Genomic DNA, 13630 nt, shown 5'->3' with positions numbered 1-13630 from the left:
AAGCAGGGAGTGCAGGGAGTGCAGGCAGGTATAGGAGAGAGGAGGTAGAGAGGAAGGGGTTAAAGTATTATCCTACTACAGTAAGGCTACTGACTCTTTTTTTTGTTCTTGTTTGTATCTCTTTCTTTTTTTCTCCACTCATTATTACGACCTACTGTACGCTGCTACGTTGTCTGAACGAAGCCAAACAAAAATAAGCTTTACTCTTATGTACCTGTGCACAAGATGCAACAATACATACAAACTTGAACCTTGGAAAGGAGGGGAGCGAGGGAGGTATTAGTGTGTAATTAGGAATTTTACTTCTTCAATTACATTAACCACTTTAACCCTATTTAGTTGACTGGGGTCCCCCAGGGCTCTACACTTAGTTGGTCCACTCCTTTTTCCCCTCTAAATCTCAGATCTACAAGCTCACAATGCGTCACGTTGCAATGCGTTGTGAGCTTGTAGATCTGCTATTTTTGCCAAATGTCTAGTGTCGCTATTGCCAGAATAGCGACACTAGGGTTCAAGTGGTTAAGAGCTCAGAATTCCTACATTCTTCAAATTCTCTGTATCTAATGAATTGTGACAAAGTACTGGTGAATGTCACAAACGGTGAATGGTCTGCATTTAGTGCCACTGTACAAAGCGCTTTACAATGTGCGTTACATTCATCCATTCACACACACATTCACACACTCAACGATGGAGGCTACCATGCAAGGCACCACCCTCCCTCATTGGGAGTCAGAGCAACTCTCCAGTACTGTACTTAAGTAATTAAGCATTTTTTACTTTACTGGAGTATTTCCAATTTTCAATACTTTTACTTCTACTCCACTACATCTCAGAGGCAAATATTGTACTTTTACTCCATTACAATTATTTGAAAACTTTAATTTCTAGTTACTTTGTAGATTTTTATTATTTACAAATAATAGATAGCTTTGCGACGCGTTGTGAGCTTGTAGATCTGCTATTTTCAAAATATTTAACATTTTGAACACTTGTGAAATAGGACATTCTGCATAATGACTACTTTTACTTTTGGTACTTTAAGTACATTTTGATGCCAATACTTTTAACTAACCCTATAATATATCATCATGAATCAATTTAATATTCCTTATATGGTTAATATAACATATACTGATATACAGTCTATTGTGTGCAAGTATTGGCAAAATGTAAGTACAGTATGCGTACAGTTGCCTCAGTGCAAACAACATTTCATATATTATGTATTGTTTTAAAGTTGAATTTGAAAGATCTATCAGTGAAGGTCACCTTGCAGACTCGAGCCACGCGGCTGTAGACCCTCTTGTCCCATTGGCCGGCCTCCACGGCCCTCTCCTTGAAGAAGAAGTACACCTTGTCATCGTCGGGGCTGTGTGTGTCAGGAATGGAGAAGGAATCCACAAACTCTGGCTCTGTTTGGGAAAGGGAGACCAAGGGTTAACCCTTTCCTCATTTCAGGAGCTTTGTATCATTGCAAAATGGAGTGTTAATTTAACCCAGCCCCCCGCCCCCGTGTCAAATCAGACCCATATGGGTAGTTCTAAAGCTCAATTTATACCGACAATTTTATGGCAACAAGAACAGAACTTCAAGCTAAGGTTAGGTAACGTTGTTAGCTTGAAGATCTGTTCTTGTCGGCAAGAGACAACATCTCTTGATGTAGTAAAAATAAGGCATTACTGTAGGTCCCTTAGTGTAAGACTTATTTATCTTCAGGTTTTCTAAGTCTGTTAGTTGTAAAAAATAGAAATATAAAAAGTTTTTGTTGTTATTACTACTTTTATTTTTCTTGGACCCTGTTGCCTTATTGTTTGGTAATATGAATAATAATAATAAAACGTGTCACCATTGAGCCAATTGTCTTGGTACGCCTCTGTCCTGATGTAGGGCAGAGTGCTGCCATGGAGAGATGTACGAAAGATACCAGCATTCGCCCCCATGAAGTCCACTGATGTACCTGCATACAGCTCACCATCTACACAGAGAGACAGAGAGAGAGACAGAGAGAAAGAGAGACAGAGAGAGAGAAAGGGAGGGGGAAAGAGCGAGAGAGAGAGATAAAGGGAGTGAGAGAGAGAGAGAAAGGGAGGGAGAGAGGGGGGAGACAAAGGGAGAGATAAAGGGGGAGATAGAAAGGTAGAGTGTGAGAGAGAGCGAGAGAGAGAGAGAGAGATAAAGGGAGTGAGAGAGAGAGAGAGAGAAAGGGAGGGAGGGAGATAGAGGGGGGAGACAAAGGGAGAGATAAAGGGGGAGATAGAAAGGTAGAGTGTGAGAGAGAAGGAGAGAGAGAGAGAGAGAGAGAGAGAGAAAGAGAGAGAGAGAGAGAGAGAGAGAGAGAACGGGGGGGGTGAGATTGTAAATGAAACCATCAACAACAACAAAATTAAATCAAATAAAAAATGTGTTTTTAATATGGTATACTGCCTACTGCCTGCTGCTTTATTACACAGTTGTGTGGGTAAACAATACCTTCTTATATCTGTCCTTTGAGAGTGATGCTCCTATTCAGGGGTTCAAATTGTCAAAATACTACAGCGCCCTTTTTCATTTTCTTTCCTAAAATATATTTTACTGACATTAAGAATTACTTGACTTTATTGTTTGTATATACACTATACAGTATTTCTGCTTCAAATGAATAATGTAATGAATTGACATAGATCTCATTTTGGAAAAGTATTGCAAAAATACATCAGAATCATCATTTGTGTAGGTTTTAGTCTTAAATTCCGGCATCTGTCAATAGTTTACACACAAGCTATGTCTGCAAAATCTTTACACCAATCTATATAAACCCCTTGACCCTTATAATGCTACAGTATGAATGTCAGTTCATAGCATAACTTTCCTGCACATTCTACTGTGTCTGTATACAAGTCAATAATTCAACCAGATGTTGTGTCTAGTGATCCAAGATGTCAGATTTCCACAACATTTATACTCAAAAATGTGTCAACATCTTCGTTCAATTACAGTATGATTTTGCACAACAGAGCTCAACAGTACGTCCCCTTAAGGCATGTGGAAAATGTGTTTACCGTAAACCTGGCCAACACCTCGGTCTCCTGATCTCATAGCTTGTGATAATGAAAGTGCAAAAACATCTTTTTTAAATTATGGTTTTGGACTCACCAATAACTACACCCAACTCAATCCTGTAAACATCGTGCATTGTGAAATTGCCATTCCCATATTGTGTGGGATCTGATATCATATACTGCAGGTACTGTATGTTCACAACACTTGCTAATTACATAAACATACAGTAGTACCCTTCAGACTTTCTCCGAGAGATTTGTTCCAACTGAACTCCATCAAAGTGTACTCAATATTGCTGTGAAGTTTAAAGAATCAGATCGTATATTATCCTCACATCGGAATCAATTTAACATGTAACTGGAAGTTAACTATCTGAGGTCTACGTGAATCACGTGATGATTAAGTATTTTGGACTTCCACTCTCTGGTTTAACCTTTTTGACAATTGTCCAAACATGCATACTTTTCATGAAGCGACAGGGCTGTGCAACGAAGCATAAATTAGCCTCAAGACGTGACATGTTAAATGCCATGTGACATGAAAATGACATACTGAAACATTTTATTTAATCTCTGTGTCATGTCATGTCTGATTTATATTCTACCACAGTGAAACTAATGGCAAATGAACAAAAAAGACGATTTAGTTCATGATTTTTCTATCCTCATTTCCCATAGGGCAACGACTGACGTCAACATGAGTGAAATGATAATGTGGTCACTGTGGTGGACCTACAGACCACACACCCCACACACTCAATGGACTGTCTGTCACTGGAGACGCTTAACAGGATATTACTGACCCCGCAATGACAAGAAAATGATTTAATAAATCCCTTTTGTGAGTCTCTGTGTGTGTGTGTGTGTGTGTGTGTGTGTGTGTGTGTGTGTGTGTGTGTGTGTGTGTGTGTGTGTGTGTGTGTGTGTGTGTGTGAGAGAGAGAGAGAGAGAGAGAGAGAGAGAGAGAGAGAGAGAGAGAGAGACACGCACCAGTGAGCCTGGCAGTGAATGTCTCTCTGGGACTGAAGGGACATTTTCCTCTGCCTGACTCCATTATGTTGGACAGCATGAACACTGGATCCTGGAAATATAAACAGAGAGCGAAAGAGACGGGGGGGGGGATAGAGAGATGGATGGATCACAGAATAACAAGAGTTATATGACATGGGTAGAGGGCAGAGAGAGAGAGAGAGAGAGAGAGAGAGAGAGAGAGAGAGAGAGAGAGAGAGAGAGAGAGAGAAAGAGAGAGAGAGAGAGAGTCTGTGAGTCTGTCTGTCTATCCAGGGCCAAATTTCATGTGCATGCTGCCAGTAGGCCCCACACACACACACACACACACACACACACACACACACACACACACACACACACACACACACACACACACACACACACACACTACTTATTATGCCGAATGGCTCATTTCATAATCATATTATACAATTGTAATTGTCTCCGCCAGGCCGAAAGGCATGGCGAGAGAGTATGTTTTACACCCTGTCCGTCCGTCCGTGTGTGTGTGTGTCCGTCATTCTGTCTGTGGACAGCTAATCTCCGGCACCGTTGGCTTGCTCACCGTGAAACTGTGCACACACACACTCCCTGGATGCCACAGCAGAACCTCTGCCCCAAATCTTTCACATGGGTATTTTATAGCGCCATCAGGAGGCCGATTTGTGCAAAACTTTTTTTTGACAGTACTCCTACAGATTTTGTCCAAAAATCCCGCAAATCGGTACACAGTATATATCTCTATAGTCATTAAACGAAACGGGTCTTTCACATTTTTCATATTCCATCCTGATTGGCTAAAAATGTCTTCCAAAGTTTGTAGGAGTGCTCCGTTTTGGAGGGACAGCGAGTGCATTTTCCGGCAGCGGCTGCTGCCGGTGGCGGCGGCGGCGGCGGCGGCTGGAGCTGCCGGTGGCGTCAGCTTTGGGAGTGTGCTGCGTTTGTGTAACGCAGTCCCCACTAATATTATTTACGATTCTGTGCCTATCGGTACATAACTCGGACGCCGCTTAGTCGAATAGCAGACCATCGGCCGGTCGTCGCGGGCACTCGCGCCTGGAGGCGCTCGGGCGCGACTCCTTGGCCTCAAGGTCTGCTGATTCGGCGCGGCTCCGTCATGGTCCAAAACTATACTTTATCGGCGGAAAAAGAAGTTGACTGCCGCTCCTCCACCGGCAGTTCCGCGACTGCCGCTCCTCCACCGGCAGTTTCCGCGGCAGTTCCGCTGCTCCGCCGGCAGCTGACGCTCCACCGCCGGCAGTCACTGCCGGGAGCTGCCGCTCCTCCACCGGAAGTTCCGCGGACGTTCCGCGGCTGTTGCCGCTGCCGGAGAATGCACTCGCTCCTTCTGCCGTTTTGAACAAAATGCCTCAAATCATGAACACAGCATGCAATTTCCTTGAAATTTTCCACGCATATTTCCACTATGCCCAGGAAGAAATGCCACTTCAGCATTTTCAAATCAGCCTCATGGTGGCGCTATAACAGGTCGATTCATGTTTTTACCTATAACTGCACCGATCTGTGTAAAACTTTGTAAGCGCACTCCCTAGAGGTCAAGGAAAAACCTTTGCCCTGCATTTTTCACATCTGCCTTTTATAGCGCCACCAGGAGGCCGACTTATGTAAAACAATTTTTTTAATATTACTCCTTCTGATTTTATCCAAATTTCACGCACATCGGTACACATGATCTCTATAGTCATGTGATCAAGACGGATGTGTTTAATTTTTCATATTCCATCCTGATTGGCTAAGATTGACATCTAAAGTTTGCAGTAGTGGCTTGTTTTGAACAAAATGCTGCAAATCATGAACGCAGCGTCCGATTGCGGTCAAACTTTGCACGCACATTCTCACTATGTTGAGGAGCAAATGTCACCCTTTTAACATTGGCCTGTTATAGCGCCACCAGCAGGTCTAATTTAGCAAAACAAATGCCACACAATGCCTCAAATCATGAATGCAGTGTCCGATTGCCGTGCAAGGCCTAAGAAGAAATGGCACCCTTTTCACATTGGCCTATTATAGCGCCACCAGGAGGCCACAATAACCTACCTGACCTGGCGGAGACCTGTGCTCCGAGGAGCACTTTTTCTAGTTAGTAATGCATTACTGTGTTCATCACTTTAATGTTGCAACTGGTAAAGGTGGGGATGAATTTTTTATTACAATTTTTTTTTGGGGGGGGGGGGTTCTGCCTTTATTTTTTTGGATAGTAGGCCTACAGTGAAGACAGGACAGGAAACAGGGAGAGAGAAACGGGGAGTGACACACAGCAAAGGCCGTCAGGCTCGGGAATCAAACTCTCTGTTAGGCTGCAATTGAGCCTAAATCCCATGCGGTATTCGCCTTAACCACTAGGCCATTGGTGCCCCGGTGGGTATGATTTGAATTAATTTATGTGCTGCTTGGTAGTTTACCTACACTAATATATCATAATTTATCAGTTAATGTATGCTTTGCATTAATAATCTAAAGTAACTAGTAACTAAAGCTGTCAAATAATTGTAGTGCAGTATAGTTACACTCCAATACTGACTTGGAGAATATATTTGTTGCACCAGGATGGATGGAGGTGAATGAATGAATGAATGAATGAATGAATGAATGAACGAATGAATCTCTTACCTCAGTGCTGTGTCCCAGGTGGAGGTATGTACATTGAGGGTGGTAGGCTCCAGTACCACACACGTACACGTGGGTTTTATTGAAAGGTTGCAACAGTCGTACAAAGTTGGCACAGTCCGTCTGGAAGAAATCACAATCCAGCTCAATTCAATTTACTGTGCAGTTTGATTTAATTTAATCCAATTATTTTCTTATGTGATGTCTCAATTCATGGATGTCTATGGGATGAAGTAGCAGCTCCTTACAATTCTCCAAAAATAGACGGCTGCATGGTCTAACAAAACATAATAATGTATTCATAAAGTTGCTAATTTCACATTTTCCAACTTTATAAAACTTTATAGATGTAGGCCTATAAATGTTAGAATTATTCTATTATTTCAAACATGGTGGATGAATATGCATTTCCAAATTATGATGTCATTGTTTAGGATTCTGTATGTATGTAAGCGCTAGGTTAACAATTATTCTTCCATACCTTTGAGATATTTTTCCCATGAAAACAAAATACAGTATCCCTTTAACAGTGACATACTACACATACAGTAAAATGTGTTGATTTACAGTACATCATTTATACATAATGTAACTTTGTACACTCTCAGAGTTAATCGAACACTCTTTATTGTGTATATTGTAAAAAAGTGATGGTGTAATGGTAGTACCTCCAGACTTTTCCCTGCTTGTTTGCAGTGCTCTACGTGTTCTTTGGCAGCGGGCCAGTAGATCTGATGGGAGACAGCGGACAGGAGAGAACACACACACACACACACACACACACACACACACACACACACACACACACACACACACACACACACACACACACACACATTGATGTATGACGCATGTTGGCTTATTGGAGCAAACAATAATTATAGCGACACAATTCAGTTGTCCATATGACGTCAGTTCATTACCTTTTGGTCGTGGTTGTTGTACGATATTCTGTAAGAGTATTGTCACGTCTTACCATGCGTGTGGGCAGGTCCAAGCTGTCAGACCGCAACAGGTAGATGTGGTCCTTCCCTCCCACCAATAGCCAGCCCCGATCCTCGTCCAATAGCAAGGCCTGGTAGCCCCCGCTGACTCCGCCCTCCCAGAAGGTGGCAGAACGGTTTTTCAAATCTGAAGAGAGGGACAGACAGACCGACAGACAGACAGACAGACAGACAGACAGACAGACAGACAGACAGACAGACAGACAGACAGACAGACAGACAGACAGACAGACAGACAGACAGACAGACAGACAGACAGACAGACAGACAGAGGAAGATGGAGATAGAGAAGATTACATATATTTCAGTGATGGACAGATAAGTAAGCCTTTTAAGCGCATACTTAATAATCATCATAATAATTATAATTAGACCTATTTCATCTCACAAGGGAACTTCAGGTTTCAGCTTCAGCCAGCTGAGTGCTGGGGGGGTCAGTTACGGGTTAAGTGTATTGCTGAGGGACACCTTGACACATTGTCAACCTGGGACCTTCTGCTTCTCGGGCGGGCTCTTTACCCACTCAGCATTAAGCTAACGTCAGCCTTCAGAAGAGTTGGCGTTCAGTTGAATGAAAACAGGGAGTTGGAGTGGACCCACACATGTGCTATTATTTCCCTTTCACTCATTCAGAGAGGATCCCAGCAGACCCCCAGGCCTCTCCTCTCCCTGGGGAGGCGGCTCTAAAGCAGGCAGAAAATGACCTGAACAAACACAGCAAATTAACCTTGAAACTCTACTCCACACCAGCAGGCCGGCATGCCAGCCATTATTTTACTCCATCTGTCTTGCTTGTGAGCCTGTCCATCTCTAGCCCATACACACTGTAAATAATGGCCTGAAACGAGGGGAGCAAATGCGCTGTTTCATTCCATTCCAAACTGATGGCAAGAAGAAATACTGGAGCTGAATCAAAGTCAGGTGAAGAAAAAACATGAAATTATGAAATCTTTGTTGTCTGCCCAGAATTCTTGGTTACTGGCAAGATTTTTAGTCTGTCTTTTTCTAATCACAAAACTTTAGCTGTGACCAGGGAGCTACAGTACTGTGGCATAAGCCACTCTGTCGGTCAGTGGTTACGTTAGTTTGGTTGACCTGTCTGTGAGTCTGTCCACAACATTCAAGCTCAAAACAAGAGCAGGTATCACATATAATCACAAATTAGTACAAGGCTTGGTTGAATACTCAATTCTGATTGGTCAATCATGGCATTTTGTTGCTTTAATGATCAGCTCATTCACAACACCTGTGGCAGTTATAGAATCCAATCTGAATATCAATATACAGTAATCAGTTTTCCTTTAGCCCTGATGAAGACTGCTTAGGTCGAAACAAGTTGGCTTTTGCCGTGTACTATAAAGGCTGTTCCTCTTTTTACACTGATTGCCCAGATCTCCTGTTTTTTAAGTTTTTTTATCTAATAATTTTTTGTGTTGAATTTTGGGTCAAATTATTGGTTTCTTTATTATGTAACCATGTAATAAGCAGGATAAGGAACAGCGAGGCAGTCATTATTGAGAAATAAACCCCTTTGACCCCTCTGCTTTGTGTCAGGCCTGTGTTTATCTCTCAATAATGAAAGCCTTGCTGATCATTATCTCTTACTTACAGTACATGCTTGTTCAGGTGGGTCTCTGAGCTTGACAAGAGGAGGGTCGGATGGTCTGAAGGGGGGGTCTTCAAAGTGTTCAGTACAGTATATTATATTAATACCATGCCTGCACCTGGCTACTCAGCTTGGGTCCCAGGCGGAAGAAGTTGAAACGTCTATTGTAAAATGCTGACCAGCTGAAGTGGAGCAAATTAGCCACAAAGATCTGTTCCACTTGCCTTCAGCCCCCTTTCTGTAGCTACCAGTGTAAGCTAACTACCCTGTACATCTGTCATTCTGAAAAGAGCAGAGTAAATCAACTACCTGGCCTGTAGCTCCTGCAAACTAGAGAAAATAACTTGGGTCCATGGCAGAGAAGATTGAAGGGTCCCCCTTGTCAAATGCTGTCTTAAATAAACAGAGGAAATTAACCTTGAACTTCTCCAGCCCATGCTACCTGCCTATGGCCCGTGATTCCTCGGCAGCCTTCCAGTCTCTCTGCCTGGCTAACAAGTCTGTCTACACTGTAAATAATGGTCCGAACGAGAACAGGAAATTAACCACTTGAACCCTAGGCATCCCTATTCTGAGTGGAACATTTGACACAATTAACAGATCTACAAGCTCATTCAGATTTGAGCATCAAAGTAAGGGGAAATATAGCATTTATATGTATCTATCGTATGATATGTGTGGTGAGACTGGTGTTCATAGCCATAGTAAACTTTTTTAGGTGTAAAGTGGGAGGAGGGGGGCACTTTCAAGTGAGGTCCCCAATGGGGCGCCACACCACATCCGGGCCTGCGTGTTTGTGGCGGGTGTCTCTCCACATGACGAGACTCTGTTTTATTGGCCAGGATTCACAGGGTGAAAGGTTAGATATACAGTACGATGTTTGGGCACGGAAACGTTGAAGCACCCCCTGCTGTGAATGCCGACCTCAACAAAACGAAAACACGAAATTGAAGTATCCCTCTCTTTCCTACGGAAATCACAGCATGTGTGATCCCATCTGTCTGCTTATTCGTCCATCTGTGTCTGTCTGAACCAGTTTATGACACTACAGGCCTGAAACGTGTGTCTAAGAAAAAAGGGGCGCACACCAGAGTTTTGGATGTGCTGCTGACTGACCACGGTGCAGAAGACTGAGAACGTTTTGACCATTAAGGTCTTCTTAAGGGTTTGTACTGTACGCTCATCCATCTTTCTTGTCGTTGGACTGAGTTTGAAAAGCCATGTCATTTTTTCCCATCACATTTTTTCTTTATTTTTTATTATTGTTGGGCTTTTATGCCTTTATTTGACAGGACAGTAGGCTGACAGGAAATGGGGAAACAGATGGGGGGGTGACACGCAACAAAGGTTGTCGAGATCAGGAGTCGAACCCGCGACACGCTGTCAGGATTACCAGCCTAGGTGCCCAGACGGTTACGCCAACCGTTCGGGTACACATTTTTTATTTCATTACAATTTTACCTTTTCTTAACACTTTCAACCTGGCGTCCCTATTTTGAGCATATCATTATTATAGGCAAACGTTTTCAAAATATTGTTTCATAATATTGTTCATATATGTGAAAGACAAAAACTGAAAATAGCCGATCTACAAGGGACTAGGGCTGGTTAAACTATAAAACATTTTTAAACGTGTTTTAAGCATCATAGTATGGACACGTTTATGGTGTACTGAACATTTGCTATTTTCATTTTCCAGTTATGACATTTATCAACTTATCATGATCAGATACTGAGCATTTTTACAAAGCTGGTTTAATTTCCCCCCATTATACACAGTATGTCATAAAGTACTGATTCACAGATATTATCTGTGTCAACATCATGGACATTATGATGTTATCTTGATACTGTGATTACGTGATTGTAAGGCCTGTGATTCAGCAGTCCAGTTTATCTGATGGAAGTACTCATGCACAACGCTGGGATTGCTGATTATAGAAGCAGTTTGCTCATAATATGATTGTAGAAAAACTAAAACACTCAAAATGATTATGCAATAAAAACCAATTGCATAGCGTGAAAACGTCCGCACACGATCAAATGCACAAATGCGAGAAAGCACACATGTACTGTAAGCATAAATACATGCGTATGCGTGCATGCATTGTAAGGCTGAACACTGCAAAACCAGCTTTAGTACAGTACATAAGCGTATATAAGCGTATACAATACACACTGGTACACCTGGTATTCCTGTTAGCTATGTTTTCATACATGAAACACTGCATCTGGTTACAATCAGGGTACACACACACCCACGCACGTACACACATATACACACACACACACACAAACAAACACGTTTATTACTATACTTGTGAGGACATCAAGATTTAGGACGCCGATTTTATGAATGCCATTTTTGCAAATTTCTGCACAAAAATAGCAGATCTACAATCTCACAGCGCGACGCGCTGCGAGCTTGTAGATCTGTCGCTGCACGACACCAGCGTGAAACTAAGTATAATCAAGCATCGTTCTAAATCTAAGCCCTAAACCTAACCTCTAAATGTCTACTCCTAACCCTAACCTGAATCCTTTCCTAATTGTAAACCTAATGGAAAAATCAGTTTTAAACAAAAAACAGCAAAATTTCAAAATTCTACATACTTGCGGGGACATTTGGTCCTCACAAGTACAGTAATACACACACACACGCACGCACGCACGCACACACACACACACACACACACACACACACACACACACACACACACACACACACACACACACACACACACACACACACACACACACACACACACACACACACACACACACACACACACACACACTGTATATAGGGTTATCAGTTCTTTTGCATGTGAAATAAGATCTGACGCTGCCTGCCAGAATGCTTCATGGTCAATTTTTAGGATCTTCACAGATCATCAGTCATACTGACCATCTAGACACACACGTACGTACGCACACGCACGCGCGCGCGCACACACACACACACACACACACACACACACACACACACACACACACACACACACACACACACACACACACACACACACACACACACACACACACACACACACACACACACACACACACACACACACACACACACACACTTTGAAGGACTGGTGATATACTGAAGGATGTGAGAGGTCTGTGCCTTCAGAAGTTGTGGGAACTGAGTCTTGGGAGCAGTATATATGGAACTGAAGTGCACAGTAAAGTGCTGAGTGTTAAACTTTGAACAACCTAACTGTTTGCTATAGCAATCAGACTGACAGGGCCTTTGAGTAAAACAGCCAACACACAATATTTTCTTCACATCTTTCGAAGCTTATTTTTATAATTTCATGTTTTTTGTTGTTGTACAAGCTGTGTTCAGCTTGTAGATCTGAGGGTTTAAGCCATTAAGACCGGGAACGCATCTGTGTCATTTTCGATTTTAGCTATAACCATTATTTTATACTTTGGCTATTCAAAAATTGCAGATATACAAGCTTCATAGCACGGCACGAGTGTCGCACAATGAGCTTGTAGATCTGCTATTTTTGAAAAATCTTGAACATTTGTGCAAATATTTGAATATGTATATTTTTAAAGGGAAACTTTTAGCTCAAATCTTTGGGGGTCCCTGGAACAAAATATTTTCAGATGGGGGGTCCGCGGCCAAATACATATAATTTTGGGGGTCCTTGGCATGAAAAAGTTTGAAAACCACTGATATAGAAACACACACGCTTTTTAGAAGACATTTGAAGATGCATTCCCGGATTTAAGTAGTTGAGTAAGGTAAATGGGCCACTTCCTTTAGTGTTTTCATCTTCACAGAGACGGCCAGTAAGATAGCTGTGAGTAACAAAGGACAGCACACAGTAACATTCCTTAGTGTTGCTTTTAAATCAACTGAGAGTGTGCAAATGACACCAAATGTTACATTACAAGGTAAGGTATACGTGCAGCCCCAACCCAACAGGGTCCATATGGTTCCTTTGACAAGAGCCTATGTCAAGTACCAAAACTGACAACTAATGAAATAAAACATAAGTTAACCCAGGTATCATCTGGCATCAATTTCTTGCAGTGAAAATCAAGATAATAGTATCTACATCTTTGGCTTTATAATGTAGCACCGACATGGGAGGCGAGCAGGAGAAGAACATTCCAAAGAGTTTTAGTCTATCTCTTGCAAGATATGATATATAAATGCACATAAAAAGTAAGAGGTATGCAACCATTTGTGGAAAAGGTTAGATATTAGATTTTTTTTTTCTTTCTGCCAGTACATATCAGCTTTGATGTAGACATTTTCAATGGTTAACATAGACCCAGAGGTAGTAAACATGTGAGACAATAAAACAAAGCAGACT

At 42.1% G+C, this 13630-nt stretch overlaps 1 protein-coding gene across 1 annotated transcript in view; it reads right to left on the bottom strand.

The window, feature by feature from the left end:
• LOC308082888 (semaphorin-3D) overlaps positions 1–13630 on the bottom strand; it is a 148949-nt gene that overhangs the window by 30885 nt on the left and 104434 nt on the right. The window contains exons 3-8 of the mRNA XM_080424964.1: positions 7657–7811; positions 7349–7411; positions 6684–6803; positions 4032–4122; positions 1850–1978; positions 1273–1415 (exon numbers count right to left, since the gene is read on the bottom strand). Of these exons, the coding sequence (XP_080281090.1) occupies positions 1273–1415; positions 1850–1978; positions 4032–4122; positions 6684–6803; positions 7349–7411; positions 7657–7811 (701 nt within the window). The remainder of the gene's footprint in view (positions 1–1272; positions 1416–1849; positions 1979–4031; positions 4123–6683; positions 6804–7348; positions 7412–7656; positions 7812–13630) is intronic.

The sequence above is a fragment of the Gymnoscopelus braueri genome (genome assembly GCF_963280865.1).
Source record: "Gymnoscopelus braueri genome assembly, chromosome: 3".
In the NCBI taxonomy this organism is placed as follows: domain Eukaryota; kingdom Metazoa; phylum Chordata; class Actinopteri; order Myctophiformes; family Myctophidae; genus Gymnoscopelus; species Gymnoscopelus braueri.
This window is presented reverse-complemented; position numbering and strand designations above follow the sequence as displayed.